This window comes from Lactuca virosa, chromosome 8, assembly GCF_052849685.1.
Source record: "Lactuca virosa cultivar CGN04683 chromosome 8, Lactuca_virosa_CGN04683_v6, whole genome shotgun sequence".
NCBI lineage: Eukaryota > Viridiplantae > Streptophyta > Magnoliopsida > Asterales > Asteraceae > Lactuca > Lactuca virosa.
This window is the reverse complement of record NC_136433.1, coordinates 29,688,977-29,712,919: the sequence shown is the minus strand read 5'-3', so window position 1 is coordinate 29,712,919 and position 23,943 is coordinate 29,688,977. Positions and strand designations below refer to the sequence as shown.

The 23,943-nt window shown below is 37.6% G+C and overlaps 1 protein-coding gene across 3 annotated transcripts; it reads left to right on the top strand.

Annotated features, from left to right (window-relative positions):
* The first annotated feature begins 2,537 nt into the window (after positions 1-2,537).
* Positions 2,538-5,854, top strand: LOC145132995 (uncharacterized). 3 transcript variants are annotated; one of them, XM_079067949.1, is made up of 8 exons: positions 2,538-3,040; positions 3,439-3,908; positions 3,999-4,165; positions 4,257-4,536; positions 4,615-4,722; positions 4,805-5,083; positions 5,205-5,348; positions 5,437-5,854. In XM_079067949.1, the coding sequence occupies exons 1-8, from the start codon at positions 2,638-2,640 to the stop codon at positions 5,599-5,601; spliced, it is 2,016 nt and encodes a 671-aa protein (XP_078924075.1). In that variant the 5' UTR covers positions 2,538-2,637; the 3' UTR covers positions 5,602-5,854. The 3 variants fall into 3 exon arrangements, with proteins under 3 accessions (XP_078924075.1, XP_078924074.1, XP_078924076.1); XM_079067950.1 differs by having other exon boundaries at positions 2,902-3,040; positions 3,439-3,476; positions 3,574-4,165; XM_079067948.1 differs by having other exon boundaries at positions 2,539-3,040; positions 3,439-4,165.
* Positions 5,855-23,943: the final 18,089 nt, after the last annotated feature.

Genomic DNA, 23,943 nt, shown 5'->3' with positions numbered 1-23,943 from the left:
GGCTTTTGGAAGTGTCCATGGGTTTCACACAAGCCCACAAACTTTGAAAAGTTCTACTTATATCCTAAAAGTTTACTTTTATGAACATGATCAATATAATATAATTAACTAACAGATGGAGTAAATTGGTTATGTCGATCTTTAAATGATATCCAACTAGCAAAGTAAGTGATGGTGTTTTCCCTTGTTGATATTTCCTAGATATGATATCAAAAGATATTGATTTTATCCCATTTGATAACAAATGACTTAAAGATCTATGAAGTTTGAAAATATTTATAAAAAATGTTTAAATACTTTCTTAGAGAAAGTAATCACCATCGATGTTAATAATACATGAAGGATTTGGATGTGATGAACTAGCAGTTGTAGATTTTTGTTGTACGAAAGTAACAACTTTCATGTAATAGCTTGTTACAGTTGTAGATTTTTGTTACATAAAATTAACGTAACAAACTAAACTATTGTTTATTCGAGTTTCTTTTTTCTCGTTCTATCCCGCTTAATTATCTTATTAAGATGCCAAATGCTTTACTACTCATATATTTCAAGACTTCAAAAGTTCAAATATTTCTAAACATTAGAGAATTCAAGAATATAGCATTTTTGTAACTTGAAACCTTGAATTATCTATATCTATAACCAGATCAAACACAAATAATTATCGTTTGTAAAAATCAGTTGTGGTGTATAACTATAATGGTGATCCATATTGTTTTCCTCTCGACGATGAAACTTATTCGTCATCGAGTCACGGGCTGACCTTGACCCTGTTATTTTGAGATCATAACTAGTATTCAGTATTGCAAAATCCTTCTAAAAACTTTCATTTTTATTTATTTGATACTTAAAAGATTTTTCAATTGTTTATATGTTTTTAACCGAATTTTTTTATAGAAAGAACTCAAAGAAGTAATAACACTATTTTTTTCCTTTGTTTATGTGTTTTTAGTGGATGCTTATAGGTTAGAGATTCATAATCAATGCGAGCGTCTTTTAAACAAGAAAAGGAGAGAAACCAAAAAGTAAAAAAGTTGAAAGAGAAAATTAAATTAAAAAAGTGGGCACACAAGGCTAAAAGAGAAATGTAGGGGGTGAAAAGGACAGGATGCCAAATGAAGACATTTTGGACACCATAATGACCGGAGGTTGGTTGTACCCTTGTCATTATTATTCACCCTCTCATGAAAGGTAGGTTGCACCACTTACAAAAATTAAGATTTTGAAAATTATTCTTAAGAAAATATATAAATTACAATATGGCTTGTATAAACTTTAGAGTTAATTACTTGTTTTTGAGTATAAGCTCATTTCAGTTGTGAAACTTTAGTCTGAAATAATTATTTTGTAATCTTGGTCATTATTTGAAGTTTTATAATATTTTAGGTTTATAATATAAATAATATGATTATTTTTAGTTCTTAAGTGTAGTTGAATTTCATAATTTTGGTCTTAAAATTATCTTAAATTGTCAAACCAATGTCTGGAAAGACTCGCCAAACCTTTGTGGTTTCCTTTAAATACTTGAAAACTATGATAACTACCCATTTGATGTTGATTTATAGAAAAAGAAATTGTTTGTTAAACATTTGTTGTATTGTATGTGTTTTTAACAAACATACTTTACATAATTGTATTATTGATTTGATAGCGGTCCAAATCAAATATATTTTTAACGCAAAATTAAATAAATATGATTGTTTTTATTTTTAACTACTATTCTTTTCAAAATATTAGTTATAGTCGATGTGATTATTTTATTTAAAAGTAATAATCTATGCACATAACAAAATATGTATGTTTTATTGATTTGTATAATATTTCTTTTAGAACGGCAGAATTTATTATCAACAAAAACCAACAAGACGTTGGACCAAACGAATTACAACAAACAGTTTAATTTTTGGAATCATAACTAAAAATGATGAGAACGTCAATCAATTTTTTAGTTAGAAAAATCATATTAAAAAAGATATTTATTTATATGTAAAAACTCTTCAATGATTTGATGAACATAGTTAATTTCTAGGACCATACGATAAGATTTATTAAGACATAATCATCTATTGAAGGAGAAATAGGAAATAATCATTAATTTCTTAGCATTATTTTTAATTTATAAATTACTTTATAAATGATTATTATTACAAAAACGTTTAGTATGATAAAAAGTGATTCGTAACATAATGAATTTCATAAGATTAGAGCAATTTCAGTTTAATTTCGTAAAAAAGAAGAGTTTAAAAATTAACATTTTATAAAATATATAACTTTGGTGAAGATATAATTTTGCAAAAAGATGAACTTCATTTAAAAAAATATTAACTGTCTTACAAAGTTAATTTTCCAAAATAAATCGTTATTATATAAATTATAATCATAAAATAATAATTTAGAAAACACTGATATTTTACCCATTTTAATGGTTATCTTCAATTTTTGTCTTATTATTTACAAATTTCTTCATGGTCAAAAAAGGAAAAAAAGAAAAAAAGACTTATTCCGACTATCACTGTAAAACACACACGACACCTTTCTCTGGTCATTCCCTTTTCTTACTTTTCAAAGTTGTTGCAAGATTTCTTTCCCGTTTACCTTCCAATCTATCTCTCTTTCATCACTGTGAGACTCCGAATCATGAAAAATTCGATTCCACGATCGATTTTTACTTTTCACCACTTCCTTAATTCTTCTTTAATTCCGCTCCCTCCGCTCCTTTTTTCAAATCTCCTCTCTCTCTCATCCGCCATGGAACAACAACTCTCTGACATTGAACAAGTGCTCGAGTTTTTGCGAAAAAATGGGCTCTCAGACTCCGAATCTGCACTCATGGATGATATCCTCGAGAAATCCCATCTGGCTTCTTTCGATTTCCAAAGATTCCTCTTTCCTCTAGTTCCACCCACTATTCCATCGGTTAAAATTCCTGCTGCTCGCCTTCCTCCCTCTCTGCCACGGCAGACGGTGGAGGAGGTTGAAAGTTCTTCAGATGACGAGTTTGTCAGCTTGGGTTCTTCTACTACCGATTTATGCTCCTCAGGTGACTCCTCATTTTGCAGATTGTTTCAATTGTTTAGTAATTTCAGGGTTTGCTTTTATTAGAATAAAGATCAACTGTTTATATGATGATCGGCGCTAAAAGATGTTGCTCTCAATAAAATTAGACTTAATTCACTGAACTCAATGTTTTTAATTTGGATTTGGGACCACAATTTGTCTTGTTTCTTTGTTGTCTTCAATTTAAGTTCATTGTTTTCTCCCCTCGATGCCAATGTGATTGAGATCAGTTACTTCTGTAGTTACTTCCCTGAATCCCTCCACAATCGTCAAAGTCTAGACTCTAGAATGCATCTTTAGTCATCCATTTCCATTGAACTGACAAACAAGCTTAAGAGATCGATGGTTATTGACTATTTTGGTTGATAATGGTTTGTGCAGAATTCACAAATCCATATGGAATAAGAACCACAAGAGGGGTTAGTTCTCATGCTTCATCAGATACATTATCCCAATTTGATACAGCTCGTGATTACCATGATTTTGACTTGCAAAATGACCTAAACTGGTATACAGAGAGAGATGAAGACTATTCTATGCCGCCTTTGTTTGACAATTCGGATCCCTTCAGTGGTCCAACTGAGGACAAATTTGTAACAACTTCAGAAAAAGATAATGGGCAACCGTTTCTTGATCCTATATTCGACCCTTTTGAACAAACAAACTATCTGGATAAACCCTGGCCTTTGACTTCCATTGGGTATGTCAAAGATGGCGTTAAAGTCACTGATTATTATGATTTACATGGAAAGTATATTGAGCAGGACCTAAATGGTGCCACTGTATATAACTCAAATAAAGGAATTAGCTTTAAAGATTTTCAAGAAACTGACACAGGGTGTAAATCAGATGTATGTAGTTCGTGTCTCAAAGAAAATAAAAGAACTTGCGATTGTTATCTTGTTGGGGTTTCTAATAATACCCATGAACCACAAAATCAGGTGGGTCAAAAAGATGTTGACTTTAATGTGAAAAGTGATTCAGAGGATAAAAAAGATCTTGACTTTAAAAAAGGGGATGCGGATGCCACCAATGTTGATCTTTTAATGCATGGGAATGAAGATGAATATGAAGTATTTGATTTAAGAATTATACACAGGAAAAACCGGTTAGTGACTAATATTAATGGTTATTGGGGTGAGTCTCTTTTAAGTTTATGTTTGGAAATAAGTAAATAATTTTCTTTTATGGCTTTGTAGGACGGGTTTTGAAGAAAATAAGGATTTACCTATTGTTATAAACAGTGTGATTGGCTACAGATATTGTGTTACTGAGTATCTTGGTTCAGCTGCATTTAGCAAAGTTGTTCAGGCACATGATCTTCAAACTGGAATTGATGTTTGTTTGAAGATTATAAAGAATGATAAAGATTTCTTTGACCAAAGTTTAGATGAAATCAAGCTTTTGAAATTTGTAAACAAGTATGATCCGGGGGATGAACGCCACATTTTACGCCTTTATGATTATTTCTATTTTCAGGTGAGAATATGAAAGTATCTGACACAACAAACTTTCAGCTTTATTAACTTTTTTATTATGTTCTTGGAAATTTTACAGGAGCATCTTATAATTGTATGTGAGCTTTTACGTGCCAACTTATATGAATATCAAAAATACAACAAAGAATGTGGTGGGGAGCCTTACTTTACATTGAACAGATTACAGGTTCGATAAGTTAGTACTTTTGTATGTATAAATATAATTATACTATTTAGCAAAAAGTGTTGACTTTTGAAAGTCAAAATAGATTATCACAAGGCAATGTTTGGAAGCATTGGAGTACTTGCATGAATTGGGCATCATTCATTGTGATTTGAAGCCTGAAAATATTCTTATTAAAAGTTATAGTAGATGTGAGATCAAGGTCATTGATCTTGGAAGCAGTTGCTTTCAAAACGATAATTTGTCACTATATGTGCAATCTAGATCATATAGGGCTCCTGAGGTCATTATCGGAAATTCATATGACCAAAAGATTGACATTTGGTCTCTTGGGTGCATCTTAGCCGAGCTATCTTCTGGTGATGTAAGTTATTAACTTATTTTATCATCATATGTTTTTTGTTAAATACATAATATAAAAGTTTGACTTTGAAAGTCAGAGGACATGTAGTAATCTTTTATTAACTTGTTTGTGTCACCTCCAGGTTTTATTTCCAAATGATGCGCTTGTGATTTTACTTGCACGTGTGATTGGAATGCTTGGTCCAATTGAAATTGAGATGTTGGAAAATGGGCAAGAAACGGATAAGTATTTCACAAAAAAATTTGATCTTTATCAAATAAACGAGGTTTGTCTGCTGCATAATCTTTTAAAAAAGTCATACCTTGTAGTTCATAATGTTATTTCTATAATTGTAAGTTTGTCTGCAATCACAGGAAACAAATGAAATGGAATACATAATCCCACAAGAAACATCACTTGAAGACCACCTTCATGTTTCTGATGAACTATTTCTTGATTTTGTGAGGAGTTTGCTTGAGATTAATCCCCAAAAAAGACCAACGGCTAGTGAAGCCTTACAACATCCATGGCTTCATTAACCATTCAGCACCAGACAATTGTATATGAATCTTGATTTTGTGAGGAATTTTCTTGATTCTGTTTGTTTGTTTATCTATTCGTAATATGGTATGGGTTTCTTTTCTCATAGAAAAAGTTGCCCTGTTTTGGGGAGGGGGTGTTTGTAGGCTGAGGTGCACATATATATTGAGACCATTTTGTTTTGCTTCTCTTTGTCCACACATCATGTAAATTCCTTACAATCACATATATATACACATGGTGAAGTTTTAATACGCATATATACAAGTTTCTTTTATTTAATCTTTGCGAGATAGAATGAAAATTGTCTAATATTGAACTTTTAAGTATTTGAAAACTGATAGTTTCTTTTGTTGAGTTGTGCCCAACCGTTATATATATACCCAAAGTACCCCTGCAATTGGAGCTTAGTGATTGAGGAATTTAATTTCACACAAGAGGTACATGGTTCAAACCCAAACACCAAAAATGTTGCTAGTCAATGTTTCAAGATTGGCCTCCCATGTGGGCCGTTCAAATGGTACAATTTACCATATTTTATATATATAGGAAAAGTATAAACTTAGACCATGATTAGAATAAAATATGGGCAAATATAAATCAATATAGGTCTATACCATGGGGCCTCCACCCCCACACCCCATGAGATGAGTATTCACTGTGTGCAACTATGAGCCTAACGACCATCAACCTATTCTAAATATTTATCATATAGAAAAATGATGTCGGATTTGTTTGAAGTCTTTTAATTCTCAAGTTACATTTAATTTAATAGAACCAAAATTGCAAACCTATACAAAATATATACCACGTGGACAAAACCACAACTTGCTCTTTATTTTTGATAAAATTTTAGAATTGGTCCCTATGCTTTTCAAAAGGTGACAGAATGAGGACAACTTTCAAAAACGTTTCAGATGTAGACATGCAGTTTAAAAAAGCTGCAACTTTGGTTCTTTTCTAATGTTTCATTAGTAAAAATAGGTTAAGTATGTGAAATGACCAATTTACCCTTTATAAAACCCAACACACTCACCCTTCACTCTCTCATCTCCAACCCCCCCCCCCCCTATGAATTGTGTTGCTACCTTTCCAACGACATAACCCATCGAAGATGACAACTTGACCCTACCGCCTTGAAAGTGTATGTTAAAGTTTGCAACACCATCAGGTGCCTTTTGTTTATTTTACTGCACTACATAAATGCTCTTAGTTAGCATGTTCATTGTAGTCAAAGGTTGTCATAGAATTTAGCTTTATGGAGTCATGGTAGGTAGTCGAGTGAATTATGGAGTTTGTTTCCCATTTATTCTCATTTGTAAGTCTATTAAAAGTTATGCTTGCTTTTTGAATATGTAACACCAATAGAGCATTCTTCTGTGCATATTGTTCCCTTCTTCCGTTATTATGTTTGTGCAGCTTTCTACTTAGTTGAGTACCACATTCTCATTTCTTGAAGAGTAATAAGTCACATCGTGTGTAATCTCAAAGTTAACAATATGGTATTAGATACATATTGCAGATCTTTAAGTGGTTGGTGGAATTAGGAAACTCAACAATCAAAACTACAACTCTTGGTCGACGTGCATGACATCTTATATGCAAGGCCAAGATTTGTGGGAGGTTGTGTATGGAACTGAAGTCAAGCAACCAGAAACCGAAGACAGCAACGAGGTTCTACGAAAATGGAGAATTAAGGTGGGAAAAGCAATGTTTGTTTTGAAGACGACGGTTAAAGAAGATGTGCTCGAGCATACACGGGATGTGCAGACACCGAAAGAAGCTTGGGATACACTCACTGAGTTATTTTCCAAGAAGAACGACACGAAACTCCAATTTTTGGAGAATGAGTTGTTATTGGTGGCACAACGGGACACGACGATCACACAGTACTTTCACAAAGTGAAGATGATATGCTGAGAAATTTCTGAGTTGGACCCAGATTCTCGTATCGGTGATACTAGGATGAATTGGATTAGCATCCGTGGTTTGAAGCTGAAATTTAGGAGCTTTGTAGCTGCCCTAAAAGGATGGCAAACGCAGCCATCCCTTATTGAGTTCGAAAATTTGTTAGTTGGACAGGAAGCACTAGCCAAGCAAATGGGAGGAGTCTTTTTAAAGAAAGAAGAAGAGGCTCTCTATGCAAACAAAGGTAAAGGAAAATTCAAGAAGAATTTCCAAGCTGGGTCCAAGAAGAATGATGACAAAGTGAAGAATCAAGAAGGGGAAAGAAGTTACCATAAAGATGAAAGCTCAAAAAATACTTATAATTGCATAAAATGTTCTTTAATATGCTTCAACTACAAGGAAAAATGACATATAGCAAGGAATTTCCTGTCAGCGAAGGTTGTAGATGTTAGGATCGAGACACGAACACGAAACTCTCTCTCTCAGCTCACGAATTATAGAAAAAAGGAGAACACAAAGATTTAAGGTGGTTCGGTCTATTTCTGACCTACGTCCACACTAGGGTAACTAGGAGTTTTTATTTCTTCTTCTTTTTTGTGTGTTATTAAAACTACAGATACAATACAATCTTATATAGGATTGAATGGAGAAAAAAAAAAAGGAAAGCCATAAAACATGGTCCGTAAGAACCGGATCACCATTCCTTTTTAATCAACCTTTTTGACTAACTTTTCTGTGGACCACTTTGACGTGGATTCACACTCAACAATCTCCCACTTGAAGCCACGGAACATTCTTCACATGTGCTTCAACTGTGCATCTGTATTTCTGTAAAACACTTTTGATCTTGACTCCATCCTAGTTACCCGGCCTTCTCTTCAATTATCCTGAAGGCCAGTTGAAGCTATGCAAAGCTTCAACTTCTCTAAGGTGACAACCTTAGTCAACATATCAGCTGGATTTTCAGTTCCTTTGATCTTATTCAACTTCAGAGTGCCATCATTAATTCTTTCTCTGATGAAGTGATATCTCAGCTGTATGTGCTTTGTCTTCGAATGGAAGACGGGATTCTTTGCAAGATGAATTGCACTTTGATTGTCACAGAATAGTTCACAATTATCTTGTTCTTTGCCAAGTTCGATGAGAAAATTCTTCAACCATATAAGTTCTTTGCTTGCTTCAGCAACTGCCATATACTCTGCTTCTGTGGTTGAAAGGGCAACACTTTTCTGTAATTTGGACATCCAACTTACCGCAGTGCCTCCCACTGTAAAGACATACCCGGTAGTGCTTTTGTATGATTCTTTGCAACCACCAAGGTCTGCATCCGCAAAACCCTTCAGAATAACATCTTTCCCCTTAAAATGTAATGCCAATTTTGAAGTCCCCTTCAAATATCTTAACAGCCATTTAACTGCTTCCCAATGTTCTCTCCCCGGATTGGACATAAACCGACTAACAACTCCCACTGCATGAGCAATATCTGGTCTCGTGCATACCATTGCATACATGAGGCTACCAACTGCAGATGCATATGGAACTTTAGCCATTTCTGCTTTGTCTTCATCTGATTTGGGTGATTGATTTTTAGAAAGCTTAAAGTGACTTCCCAAGGGTGTGCTTCTGATCTTGGCTTCTTTAAGGCTGAATTTCTCTAACACTTTCTCAATGTACTTCTCTTGAGAGAGTGTCAAAGAGCCATCTTCTTTGTTTCTGGAAATACTCATCCCGAGTATTTGGTTTGCAGCTCCCAAGTCTTTCATCTCGAATTCTTCAGACATTTGTTTCTTTAACTTTTTAATCTCTGACATGTCTGAACCGACAATCAACATATCATCTACATAGAGTAGTAGAATGATATAAGAACCCTTAAACTTCTTGATGTAACAACAATGATCATTGTCACATCTCTTGTAACCAACTCTTCTCATGAAGTTGTCAAACTTCAAATACCATTGTCTGGGCGCTTGTTTCAGACCATACAAACTCTTCTTCAATTTACACACCAAGTTTTCTTTTCCTTTAACCTGAAAACCCTCTGGTTGTGTCATGTAAATGTCTTCATCTAGGTCACCGTGTAGAAAAGCTGTCTTGACATCTAGCTGCTCTAGATGCAAACCTTCTGCTGCTACAATACTGAGAACAAGTCTGATAGTGGTCATCTTCACTACTGGAGAGAATATTTCATTGAAATCGATTCCCTCTTTCTGTTGAAAACCCTTGACTACTAATCTTGCTTTGTACCGTTTGGTACCATCATGTTCATCTTTGACCCTGAAAACCCATTTATTTTGAAGAGCCTTCTTCCCAACTGGAAGCTTTGTTAAGTGTCAGGTGTTGTTCTTCTCAAGCGACTTCATTTCATCTTTCATTGCTAGCTTCCACTGCAATGAATCTTTCAACCCTATAGCTTCAGAGTAACACTGGGGTTCACCATTTTCTGTCAGGATAATGTAGTTAACAGATGGTGAGTATCTTTTTGGTGGTCTGGTGACTCTGGAAGATCTTCTTAGTTGAACTTGAGGTGTAACTGGGGACTCTGGAGTTGGAGGACTGGTTTCATCATCTTCAGAATCATTACTGGAATTATCCCCTGAGCTCCCACTGTCAGTTGAGTCATCCCCAGATTCAGGGATTTCGACTGAAGCTTCTTTCTTCTTTTCATCATCTTCAAACTCAACATACTCCTTCTGAATTTCTGGACTTTTGTTGTTTCTGTCTTTGTATAACTCAGTTTCGTTAAAGGTGACGTTCTTGCTTCGGATTAACTTTCTGTTTTCACTATCCCAAAGCCTGTAACCCATTTCGTCTGACCCATAACCAATGAATGTACACTTCTTGGTCTTTGAATCAAGTTTATCTCTGTCACCATCTTTTAACAAACTGTAAGCAGTACAACCAAAAACTTTCAGGTGTTGGAGACTTACTTCCTTCCCTTGCCACATTTCTTCTGGTAATTTAAAATCCAAGGGAACACACGGTGAACGGTTGATCAAGTAGGCTGCAGTGTTAACTGCATCAGCCCAAAATGTCTTAGGTAAACCAGAATTCAACCTCATGCTTCTAGCCCTTTCATTCAGAGTTCTATTCATTCTTTCAGCTACACCATTCTGCTGAGGGGTTCCTGGGACCGTCTTGATCATCTTTATCCCTTGCTTGGCACAATAGTCAACAAACTCCTTGCTTATGTATTCACCACCATTATCCGACTTCAGGCATTTTACCTTCAAATCAGTTTCATTTTCAACAGCAGATTTCCATATCTTAAAAGTATCAAATACATTAGATTTATTTTTAAGAAAATAGACCCATACCTTGCGTGTTGAATCATCGATAAAGGTTACATAGTAGTTTTTGCCTCCTAGAGATGAAACTGGTGTTGGTCCAAATACATCCGAGTGAATAAGCTCCAACTTCTGAGCTTTCGGTGTCTTCCCCGTTTTTACAAAAGTAACCCGCTTTTGTTTCCCGAGAACACAAGATTCACAAAATTCAGTTTCAACTTTCTTCAAGTCTGGAAACTTTCCTTTCTGAGCCAACATCTTCAATCCCTTATCGCTCATGTGTCCGAGTCGTTGGTGCCATAAATTAGATGGACTCGGATTGGTGGTTACGGCATGAACACCATCACCAGGTATCTCTACCATGTATAGAGTGCCTTTCTTCTTTCCTTTGGCAATCACCAAGTTGCCTTTGATCACTTTCCATTGTCCACCCCCAAAGTGAACATCAAGTCCTTCATCATCCAACTTACCAACTGAAATCAACTTTCTCCTTAAGTTTGGGATAACCCTGACATCTTTCAATGTCCAGGTGGTTCCCATGGAGGTCTTCAAATCTACGTCTCCTATACCCGTAATATCAAGCACTTGATCATCGGCCAAACTAACTTTGCCAAAGTCACCTGTTTGTAGGTTCTTGACCATATCTGGGCATGAGACAGCATGGAAAGAAGCACCCGAATCCATAATCCAGGATTCCATTGAATTCTCAACACAACATATGAGAAAATCTCCCGATTCTTCAGAGGATACATTGTTTACTTCTTTCTTTGCAGCTGGTGGTTTTGGACATTGGTTTCTAAAGTGACCCTTTTCTTTGCAATTCCAACATTCAATATCTTTTCGGTTCTTGGACTGCCCCCTTTTTCTGGACTTTGACCTGCCTCGGTGGTGTCCTCTCTCATTCCTTCTTCCTCTACCTTCTGTATGCAACAAAGAACTGGAACTGGAAGACTCTCCGTTACTTCTCCTTCTAATGTCTTCATTCAAAATCAAGTCGCGAATGCTATCAAACGTTAGCTTCGTAGTACCGGACGTACTACTAACGGCTGTTACTGTGCCTGACCAACTGTCGGGCAAAGATGATAAAAGGAGTAGAGCTTGAACTTCATCTTCAAACTTTATTTCAACGGAGGCTAAACGAGAGATAATTGAGTTGAACTCGTTTATGTGAGCGGCAACTGACATGCCTTCCTTCATCTTGGTGTTAACCAATTGTTTGATGAGGAACACTTTGTTGGAAGCGGACGGCTTCTCGTACATGTTGGACAAAGCCTTAAATACTCCATAAGTAGTCGTTTCATTGACAATGTTATACGCAACACTTTTTGCCAATGAAAGTCTAACTACACCCAAGGCTTGTCGATCCAACAACTTCCATTCTTCATCATACATGTCATCCGGTTGTACGCCCAACATAGGTAAATGCAAACTTTTCTGATACAACATATCTTCAATTTGCATCTTCCAAAATCCAAAATCACTACCATCAAACTTGTCAATCTTGATTTTGCCGTCTTCTGCCATTTTAACGGACAAATTGCACTTTTTCAGAAATTAAGGGTGAAAAATGCAATTTTTCTGATGTTTAGGGGCTAAACTGCAATTTTCTGAAAGTTCAGGGACCTGTCTTGCAATTTTCTGAAACTTCAGGGGCCAAATCTGAGTTTTTCAAAATTGCTACAGTGCAGCTACAGTACCGCTACAGTGTCGTCTTCTCCGTCAGAACTTCGGTGCTACAGTGTCGTCTTCTCCGGCGAGTTCAGGCGCTACAATGTCGTCTTCTCCGGTGAATTCAGGCGCTACAGTGTCGTCTTCTCCGGCAAGTTCAGGCGCTACAGTGTCGTCTTCTCCGACAACTGGTTTTTCCGGTCACTATTCCGGCAAACCTTTGACCGGCGATTTGGACGTCTTCCGGTGGTCAAAAAATTCAGAAAAAAATATTTTCGGAATCTTCGGAACGAGACCTTTCCAACGGTATACACTAAAATTGTTTTTGACGAAAAAAAATTTCGACCAAAAAACTGAAAATCACCCTCTGGAGCTAAAACCAAAGCTCTGATACCACTTGTTAGGATCGAGACACGAACACGAAACTCTCTCTCTCAGCTCACGAATTATAGAAAAAAGGAGAACACAAAGATTTAAGGTGGTTCGGTCTATTTCTGACCTACGTCCACACTAGGGTAACTAGGAGTTTTTATTTCTTCTTCTTTTTTGTGTGTTATTAAAACTACAGATACAATACAATCTTATATAGGATTGAATGGAGAAAAAAAAGGAAAGCCATAAAACATGGTCCGTAAGAACCGGATCACCATTCCTTTTTAATCAACCTTTTTGACTAACTTTTCTGTGGACCACTTTGACGTGGATTCACACTCAACAGTAGAATGTAACGTCTGTAAATCGTGGTTAGACGTTTAAGGTATAATAATAATAATAATCATATATTTTATTGAACAATTAAAATCTTTGAATATGGTAATTGTTCTTCGTATGCATTACGAGCTAATAAATATTTAATATATACACGATATGTAAACAAATGTTAAGATTATATAATATTTGTAGAAAATTTTAATATAAAAATTATCGTTAAACGATAAAAATAACATTAAAAGTAAAAGATTATTTTGGATAAATAATATAAACGAAAGTCGTAGAGAACGTAACCACAAGCACGTGGATATAAAGAACGCTTAAATCTGACTTTGTAAGTGGAAGTTATGATTTTTCGAAGTTTCGCGCCGAGCCCAGCACGACAACGTGTGTCATAAAATATGAATCAGAGATAGGTTGCTTACTAGACTAAGTAATCTAAACGAATGTCGTACTAATCGTAATTACGAAATCGACGATATAATTATTGTCGAAAACGGAGCTCTTATGCGAAAGATACAAATAAAACTTGGTCCCTAAGCTTGATATGCAACCTCTTTCGCAGTGTAATTTGTACAGAATTGTAAATTTAAAATAGAATGAGAATTAGCCGACGGAGTCTAAATAAAAGTTGTAATACTTGTTGATACAAAAGTGGGGATCTAAAGAATGTCGAGAACGGAGTTTGTATGAAGAAGTTATGATTTATAATAAAATATTTACGCAGTTAAATAAAGTATAAATCATATAAAGGTATACGTACATATACATATTTACAGGTCATTCGAAAGGTATCCACGATGCGGTCGATATAAGACTAATATTGAAGATTTTCGACATTAGTTTAGTACAAATATCATTAAATCCAGTTAAAATATTATTATTAAGGGTTGTTTAGTCATTTAAGTAATTATAAGGGTTCTTTTTGAAAATTCGTTTACTACAAATATGAAGCTCTAGGCTCTCATATTTCTTGCACCAAGTCTCTTTCAAGAGTTTTTCTCTTCTTACCCTCGAGCATGTCGGTCCCTCGTGATTCAACATATCTTTCTGTAGTTTTAATATAGTAAGGTTAGCGTTGAAGCGCTGGAAGAATCGTTGAGAATAAAGATTCAGCGACGAAGTTCTGCCCTCATAGTTTCTAAGTTTTTGCTAGAAAACCTGTCATTTTAAAAGAGAAATTTGAAGTGTTAGCCAATGATCTAACTTTCTCGCAAGTCTTTCATCTCAATCAGGTGAGTACATAGTTATTTTCAAGAACATGAGCTTAATACAAAGTATTTATTTAAAAGTATTAATTATCTATTGAAAGTTTATTTGTGAATTAATTGCTTATTATCTGGAATAATTATTAAATGTATATTTGATAATGTATATTGTGTGAACCAGATATGGTTAATTATGTGTTAAATGTTTCTGTGATATTATTACATGATAATCTTAAAAATAAGTATTATTACTTAAAATATTATTGTATATTAAAATACCTGATACTCTTCGTTAAATATATACACCAACTTACGATAGTGTTGTCTAAATAGAGTTAGTATTAAAAGTTGATTTCAAGGATTGTAATCTGTTCTAAGTTTAAAACTAAGACATATAAAGAATATTTAGATCCAGTTTAGTTGGACAAAAGAATAGTCGCATACTGTATTGCGATAATACAGTATAAATAGGAAAATGGTTTGGAAATCAATTAAAAGCATTATAGTAGATTCTTCCTGATAATCGTTGCTAGTTTGGGCTCATAACCCACAAACGTGGATGAAATAGGATACCATATTCATCAATTACTTTGATGGCTTAAGTGCCTTTATGATTCACACTGGCCAAGGAAGCCAGTCAAACCATTGCTCTAAACTATTCATCAGGCGAGTTGATTCTTCCTGATAATTGTGGAATAGGATTTGTGAGAATCGGTTAGGATGGGTATGCATGGGTGTAATGTTTTATAGATATCTAAGTTAAGGGGTGTATCTATATTGTTTGGAAACAATTGGTTTTGCAGGTTTGATAATTATAAATTATTATCATATTAATATTGTGCGATTGAAAATCTTATGTGTCTCACGAGGTTTCCCAACCTGAACCACTCAAATTATATGCATCACAGGTAACAAAGTTAAAGTTGCTAGAACTTGGTTAGGATGTCGAGTGATTAAAAGATGACCCACAATAATGATCGGGACCATTAGGTCTTTATGTTGTAACAATGTTATGTAGTGATTATGACATCCTTGGAGTTTTCGTTTTTTGAAACAACATATTTACTCAAATATATTTTAATAAAACGAGATAGTTTCTGCAAAATGTTTTATTGTATTGGGATTTTCCGCAACAAAGATATTGTGATTTTTAAAGCGTAAAGAAAAGTTTTTTTGTTCTGAAAAATAGGGGATGTCATAGCTCGTATCAAAACATTAGTTTAAGCGAACTAGGAATAGTGATTATATTTAGACTTAAACTTAGAGATTAAGCGATGATGATGAAAGATGTGTCTAGTATATTTTAGGTTGTCTACCTAAATTAATATTATAAAGACACAAGCACTAGAATATTTTAGGGTATACGACTAGTAACACTCATAAGAATCATCATAAATTTAAACTTTTTAAAACCAACCACTTTCACAAATTGATTACAAACATAGTTTTCAAAACATATTCAACATCAGAGTCTCCCAAAATCATAAGTCAAAACATGAGGATGTGTACGGTCACACCTTCGCCTTCCCACAATCATCCGAAGTACCTGAAACATAACCCAAAACTATAAGCCAACTGTAACACTTGAATCCTGGTAAGTTTCTCTTTTTCCCTTGTTGAGTTTAATTGTGCATTTTAGTCCTTGAGTTGTATGCGGGGCGTGCCAAGTGGTACGCTTAGCGTACTCATGCGAAGGCTTGGACGGGGTTCCGGATGCGTACGCAGGGGGTACAGCTCTGTACGTGGGGGCGTATGCAAGGCTTAATGAAAACCCTAATTTTCAAGTGTGGACACTATATAAACATCATTATGGACCATGAAACCCATATTTTCTCAACCTCCTCTGTCCTCCTAGCCCTATACTCGAAACCCTAAGCCTCTCTCTTGAATTTTGAGCTTATAGTGTCCATTTTGGTGTGTTTTGATCTATATTCAAGAACTAGAATCTTGGTTCAAGGTGGTGAATCAAGGAGGAGCTTGTGGATCTCGACCTTTTGCTTCATTTCCAGCTTATTTGAGGTAAAAAACTATGAACTTGATCAATGATGGTTTAGATCTCTTGTGTTTGAGTTTTTGTCCCTTTTTGGCCCATAAATGAGATCTAGTGGTTTAATACCACTCCAGGAGCTTTGAGTTGCCACTCTTGGTGTTTATGAGGTTCTAGATGCATAAAGTTGTCACCTTTAAGGTTTAGATCCATCCATGCATGAGTTTATGCCATTTTTTGTGGAAGTATAATGCTATATCTTGAAGATGGGATCTTTTGGGGCATGCAAAGTTACCAAGTCAGTGACTTTATGGTTCTAGACGTCTTTTAGGGCTTAGATATGTGTTTTGGGCTTTTGGTCTTAAGCATTAAGAGCTTAAGACTGATTTTTGCTTAATGGCTTCGTACATTGGGCGTACAAGTCCGTACGCACGACGTACAACCCAGGATGCGTGTATGCTTAGCATACAGTTGAGTACGCCCCGCATACTCAGTCTGTTGGGCTTCACATCTTTTAGGACTTGGTTAGGTCACTTCTTTGGACTTTGTTGCTTTGGTCCTTAACGGGCCATCTGGAATCAAACTTTTGGACTAAGGAAAATTATTGGGCTTTTTGGTAAGGCCCATATAAGGGGTTTGGGCCCAATTTGGAAAATTGGGCCATAAATGGGCCATGAATGATTATTTGGTTCTGGACCTTTTAGATTATGGATTTAGGCCTTAGTCTTGGATCAAACTAGGTCAGGGGTAAAATGGTCATTTTACCCCAAGTATGGATTATTGGATTTATATTGGAACCCAAGTGTTAATTGGTTGTTATTTTTGTATTGATAGCTCAGGGACTCGTCAGGACAGCAGCTAGGGATCTTTAGTGAGATTCAACATTTCAGGTGAGTTTCCTCACCATGTATAGCGAGTCGAAGGCACTAATGCTGACCCATGATCTGACAGTTAGAATACTCATTGTCTGTGTGACACTAGTATGTGTATGTGCTTGTATGCTTTCTGGGCGGGGCCCGATGATTATCATGTATGCTATTAGTTGTTATGTGTTATGATTTGTATGTGGGAGGGGCCCGTTATCCAAGTTAGGGTGGGGCCCGTTATATTCATTGGGCGGGGCCCGTTATCCATGTTAGGGCGGGGCCCGTAATACTCATTGGGAGGGGCCCATTATCCGAGTTAGGGCGGGCCCGTTATACTCTTTGGGCGGGGCCCGTTATATGTTATGTATGTATGGTATGCAGTATCTTGGGGAATTCACTAAGCTTTGTGCTTACGGTTTTCAGTTTATGTTTTAGATACTTCCGGTTCCAAGGGGAAGAGCTCGGGTTGACTTTATCACACACACCATATGGATTCCGCATTTACGATTTCACTCTGATTTTTATGATCTTTGATACACTTATTTTATTCGGGATGTATGGATGATGTTGGAATACTGTTTTTACTTAAATTAAAAATGAAATTTTTGGATCATATTTTTGGGACGTTACAAGTTGGTATCAGAGTCTTGGTTTGAGGGATTTGGGCACACTCGGGTGTGTCTAATCTCAAACTAAGGGTTTGGTAAAGTTTTATTTTCAAGAATAAATTATATTTTAAGAAAAAGGGTTTTTTCTAAAATAAGATGGGGTGTGGTGCATACAATCAGCCGAGCTCAAGTAAGTTTTCCCAAAATACCCATACATGTTATCCATTATGTTTTGATCTGTGAATCTGTGAATTGCATGCTAGTTAGGGCTAAGGATCTGCTCAGTTTTGCATGTTAGAATGATAGGAGAGATGCCTTCGTATGCCTATTGTATGAGCTTGTATAATTGCATGCTAGTGCTAATCAGTCGGTGATAGGATGGCATGGTTAGGCAATGTTTGGTTCTGATTACTTGATGCTTGAATGTTGTCTGCTTTGTGCTTTTAGGAGCTCTAACTAACTTTAGTTGATTAGTAAGCGAATATGCTAAGTTACATATTATGGGAACTAGATAATTTTAGAAGGTTAGGTTTTAACTCTATTGCGCAGCTCTTGTTTGAGTCCAACCGTTGTAGTATGAGACCTCTCATTCGAAGAATTATGTAACACCAATGTATTTATTAGATAAATAAATAAATTAATGAACGAATAGTAGCCCTAAAATAAATAATTGAAACTTTAGGGGGTTAAAAATATAATTTCCAGATTAGTTATCAAGAATTTTTGAAGTCAGGGGCTCCGTGGTAATTATTGGAACTTAAGTTGAAAAGAATGTGAGGAGGAGGGACTAAAAATGTTAACATGGCTGAAGTTTGATCATTCGGACCTAATTTGTAAAGGGTTTTAGATGGTGGGGTTCAAATGGTAACTTATGGACTGATTATGAAAGGATTTTGGATGTTGGGGGGCTGCTTTGTAAAATATGGCCTTATTTTGAGAGAAAATGTCATGGGGAGGGATCAGTCTTGCCATTATGGTAACAAGTTTGGTGTGGAGGCGTGTATATATGTCACAACAAACCCTAACCCTAGAACTAGGTTGCAGCCGTCATTTTTCCACCTTATACCTCCCACCGGCGCCACCCTCTCCACCTTCAATTTCCAGCCGCCACTGTGATGGACCCCCCCTCGTCCGCCGCTGCTTGCCAAAGACTGCCACCACCATAGTTTCGTTGCCGGTGATGCTGTGAGCAACTGGGACGACCACCGGGAGCCAACGAATGGGCAGATTCGTTGCTCTCATTTCTTCGCCGCTGGCATGATCAAGGTTTGGCGAGAGGGGAGGGGGGTGATGGGACTCTTGGGAGAGACCAGAAGAGCTGAACGGGGTTGTTGTCATCGGAAGCCACCGTTGTTGTTGTCGCTCCTTCGCCATCGCCATGCCACAACGTCGCTGCCGGAGATGCCAATGATTGAAGGTCCGGCGAGCCAGTTGACGGATGGCGGAGCTGAAGAGCTGAGAGGAATCACGCGTCGCTGCCATTTCTTCCTTATTCCGCCGCCACTAGCCACCGTGGATGGTGGCTATGGGTATTTATATGGGTGCGTGTTCATAGTTTATTGATGTTTCCGGTTGTTATGAGGTTGTATATGTGTTTTGCGGATCCGAAAAAGCCACTGCCACTACCGTGAGGTGGTGGCTGCCACCATGTGTCACCACCGGCCACCGCTAGGGTGACTGTGTGTATGTCTATATTAGTGTGTGTGTGTGTGTGATATCGGATTTTGCGTTGTAAATTGTAACAAATTAGAATAATGAAAGGAAAAATCAAACCACCACCTTAGGGTGGTGGCTGCCGCCACCGGCCGCCGTGTCGGGTGGCGGTGTGCCTTGATTGGATCATGACTTGTTTGGATGTTTGGAGAAAGGACTAAAACCCTAATAGGCCCAATGAAGCCCTACTGGACCCAAATGCCCAAACATGTGACTAATGGGTCTAATAAACCCTAATTGACCTAAGGAAACCCTAATGGGCTTAAGGACATGGTTTTGGGCCTATTGGGCTAATATGGGTTGGAAATCCTAATTAGGGTTTGGAAAACCGTAATGCAATGAAATCCTAATTTGGGGAATTAATCGGGACACACGGGAATCATTTGATAACCTAAAATATTAAATAATAATCATTGGAAAAAATTAATCTAAGCAATATTGAACTTAATGGATTAAGTCCTTAAGGGATTAAGTCCTTAGTGGATTAAGTCCTTAATGGGTTAAGTAGGAAACTTAACCCTAATTGTCATTTTATGTGAAACCCTAATTTCACTTGGGTTTATTGTTGGGCCTTTCTATTGAGCCTTGATGATTGGGTTATTAATAGGCCATCCAAGATCAAGAAAATGGACTATTATAATTTATGGGCTTTGAGGTAAGGCCCATATGAGGAGTTGGGCCTAATTTGGAAAATTGGGCCATAGATGGGCCATAGTTTGGGCCTTAATGATTATATGATATTGGGCCAGTAGAATGTCAAAGGTTGGACTGGAATAAATGGTTGGGCCTTAGAGTGAGACCATGTAAAGGTTTGGGTCCAATTTGGAAAATTGGGCCATATGTTGGGCCTTGATTCACAGATTGACCTTTGGGCCTTTGGATTGGGTCTTGAGCTTGAATCAAGCTAAGATGGGGGTAAAGTAGTCTTTTACCCCAAGCATGGTCTTATGATTTTTGTGTTGGGACCCAATTATTAATTGGGTGATGTTTGATATTGACAGTTCGAGAATCTGTCAACCAGCAGCTGGGATTGTGTCTACAGGACTTCATCAGTGTGAGGTGAGTTACCTTCCAGTAGCGGTGGGTCTACGGCCACAATGCCGGCCCACCAGTTGGAGTTGTATGTTAGATGATTGTCTTTGTGATATTCATCTAGGGTTGCTACTACCTGATATGTTTATGTGCTAGCATGATATGTTATATGTGATAGTGGTAGTAGGGGAGAATAGTCCCCAAGTTCGATCATTAGGACCAAAGGGTAGGTCGGGCACCCCAAAATTGTCTGACAGTATGTTTATGCTATGATATTATGTGGTAGTAGTAGGAGGTGAAATAGTCCTCGGATGTCGGTCGTAAGGGCCGACGGGTAAGTCAAGCACCCCAGAATGGCTTGACCTGGGTAGTCAGGCACCCCAGAATTGCCTGACAGTATATGTGTGTTATATTATTACGTGGTAGTGGTAGGGGTGAAATAGTCCCCGGTAGTCGGGCGAAATAGACCGACGGGTAAGTCAAGCACCCCAGAATGACTTGACCTGGGTAAGTCAAGCACCCCAGAATGGCTTGACCTGGGTAGTCAGGCACCCCAGAATTGCCTGACAGTATGTTATTGTATGGTGTGTGGTATGATGGGGGAACTCACTAAGCTTCGTGCTTACGGTTTACAGTTTTGGTTTTAGGTACTCGTTTTCAAAGGAAAGGAGTCGGCTTGATCGTATCGCATCACACTATGTTTTCCGCACATGAGATCTTTGGGATTACACTCTGATATGGTTTTATGATAATATGTTTTTATTATTGACACTTTGGTTTTGACATGAGATATTAATATGAATGTTTTTATACTGATGGTTTTATATAATTACTTAATTAAAACGAAATTTTTGGTCTCGAATTTTGGGATGTTACAAGTTGGTATCAGAGCCTTGGTTTGACGGATTCGGACACACTCTCTAGTGTGTCTGGACTCAAACTAAGGACTTGGTATGGAAATTTTCAAAAGGAAAATCATTTTCTAAAAATAATTTTGAAAAGAATTTGAAAAGAGAAAAAGGAACTTTTGTGTGATGCGTGCAATCAGCCGAGCTCAAGTAAGTTTTTCCCCAAGATACCCATACATGTTATGATATGTTATGTTATGATATGATTATGAGAACTTCATGCTAGATTAGGGCTGAGGATCTAGGAGGATGCCTTATATGCCTGCTGTATGTGCTTGCTGAATTGCATGATAGTACTGCTCAGTTAGTGATAAGATAGCCTGATTAGGTTATGCCTGATTATATGAGTCTTTAAATTGCATGTACAGATTCCTGATTAGAGGATATAATGATTTGATTGGAATAGGTTGGTTAGATTTTACATTGTCTGAATGTTGCTTGCTTTGTGCTTTGTGGGACTTTTAGTGATGTGAGTTAGCTATTAAGTGAATATGCTAAGTCACATGTGGCACAGGATGGATAATCTCAGAGTGATAAATTTGACCCTATTGTGCAGCTCTTTTTTGAGTCCAACCGTTCTAGGGATGGGTCTTTTACTCGAAGGATTATCTGATCTCTGTTGCATGTGGATATATTCATGAGGTAGCTAGTTGACGTTACTGGGAATCTTTCAGCAGCTGAGGACTGGGTGGGTACGGGAACCTAGGAAAGCCTAGGATATGTTTTAGTGGATTAGTAGTTGGGCTCAGTAAGACTTGGGTGTACCAGTTTGAGGAACTGACTTGGAGGATTCGGGAGGATTGATGAGGAAAGTATGGATAGATGTGGAAGGTAGTATTGGGCCCGTACTACTAAAAGCACAGGATCCATACTCGAATCAGTGAGAGTCTAAGAGAATTTGAGAAGCTTCTGGGAGGCGTTTGTGACCCGGTTTGTGGACAGAGGATTTTCCAGTTGTTGCAGCTTAGCCATGGGCAAGTGAGCTAGTGAGCATGACAGGGTGTCAGACCCTGAAGGATATGATTTCCAAGAAGTTGCAGATGCGAGATCGATTTGGAGCACCCTGGAAAGAGAGGTTCGTGCCAGGTGCGTATAGTAGAGGGTCCCGGGAAGAGACCCATGACTTCTGATCATCAGGTGAAAGGCCAGCAGGGCCGGAGTCAGTGCAACGCGTACGAGAAAGTGCATGAGGGAGTTTGTCACTCCAAGGGTTTAGGCTGCTACAGGTGTGGTAGGGTTGATCATGTCAGTTGAAGGTGATCAGTATTCCTCCAGGTGTTGCGGATATGTCATCTTCTACTGCTAATAGATGGATGATGGGAATATGTATCACTTTGGAATTGTGAGTGAGTTGGTATAGGTCAGATCTCGGGTCGGTTTTCTGCTAGTGTTTGGGTTATCAAGGATCATATATGTCATCCTGCATGTCGAAAGGTCCTTGATGAACCCACAGAGAGACGTATCTTGCGGAATGGGTTCTGCGTGCACCGTTATCATTCCGGATCTTTGTCGGGATCTGTGCGGGAGTATTATTTAGAGGATACTCGGTCAGGAGTAGAGTGATAGTTCTCCAGTGAAGTCAACGTTCAATGGTTCTATCATGGTTCGGGTGTGGTCGACAATTTTCTATGGATGAACCTTGGAGTTCCAGGCACTACCGTTGCTAGGACAGGACTGGTAACAAGAAGAGGGTGGTATCAGTTGCGAGTGTTAGACGCATGGGTGTTCTGTCAGTGGATGTTCAAGGGAATTGCATTTCTCGTATGGGTTGTGTTCGGTCAGAGTTTAGTAGTGCTGCGAGATTGGGAGTGAGAACAAGGATTCGTCAGCCAGAGTAAAGATTAAGGCCTCCAGTTGTCAGCATGGGAGGTGGATTGAGGTGTCAGACTGGACCAGATTTCCAGAGTACTCATCAAGATTTTCGAGGATGGGCGATCTCAAGGTTTAACCGGTGATTCATCGCTAGCATTGGTAAGCACAGGTTGTCATCAGTGGGATATTAGAAAGCGAGAAGGATTGGGAATCCTTCAATTCTCGCGTGCCGTGAAGACTTAGTCGAATCTAAGTGGGGGAGTGACTTTTTGTAAAGTTCTCCAAATGTGAGTTCTGGTTGCACGAGGTGCAATCTCTTGGGCACCTTGTTAACCAGAAGGGTATCCTGGTCGATCCGACCAAGATAGAGGTCGTGATGTAGTGGGAGATTCTGAGGTCTCCAACCGAGATTCGGAGTTTCCTGGGTCTAGCGGGTTATTACCGGAGATTTATACGGGACTCCTCCGAGATTGTAGTTCCTTTGACCCGACTGACTAAGAAGTCGGTGGCCTGAGCAGCAGACAGCCTTCGAGACTCTCAGACAGCAGGTTTTGGGAACCAGATTAGAGCTTTAGTTAGGACTCAAGTTCGGTTAAGTGTTAGGTCGAGTGCGTGTTCGACCCGGTTTTGAAAGTG

Excerpts from the sequence above, each read along its gene's own strand:
- LOC145132995 (XM_079067948.1), top strand. The coding sequence starts at position 2,638 with ATGAAAAATTCGATTCCACGATCGATTTTTACTTTTCACCACTTCCTT. Across the intron at positions 3,041-3,438 it reads TACCGATTTATGCTCCTCAG|AATTCACAAATCCATATGGA; the intron begins GTGACTCCTCAT and ends TGGTTTGTGCAG. Across the intron at positions 5,084-5,204 it reads CCGAGCTATCTTCTGGTGAT|GTTTTATTTCCAAATGATGC; the intron begins GTAAGTTATTAA and ends TGTCACCTCCAG.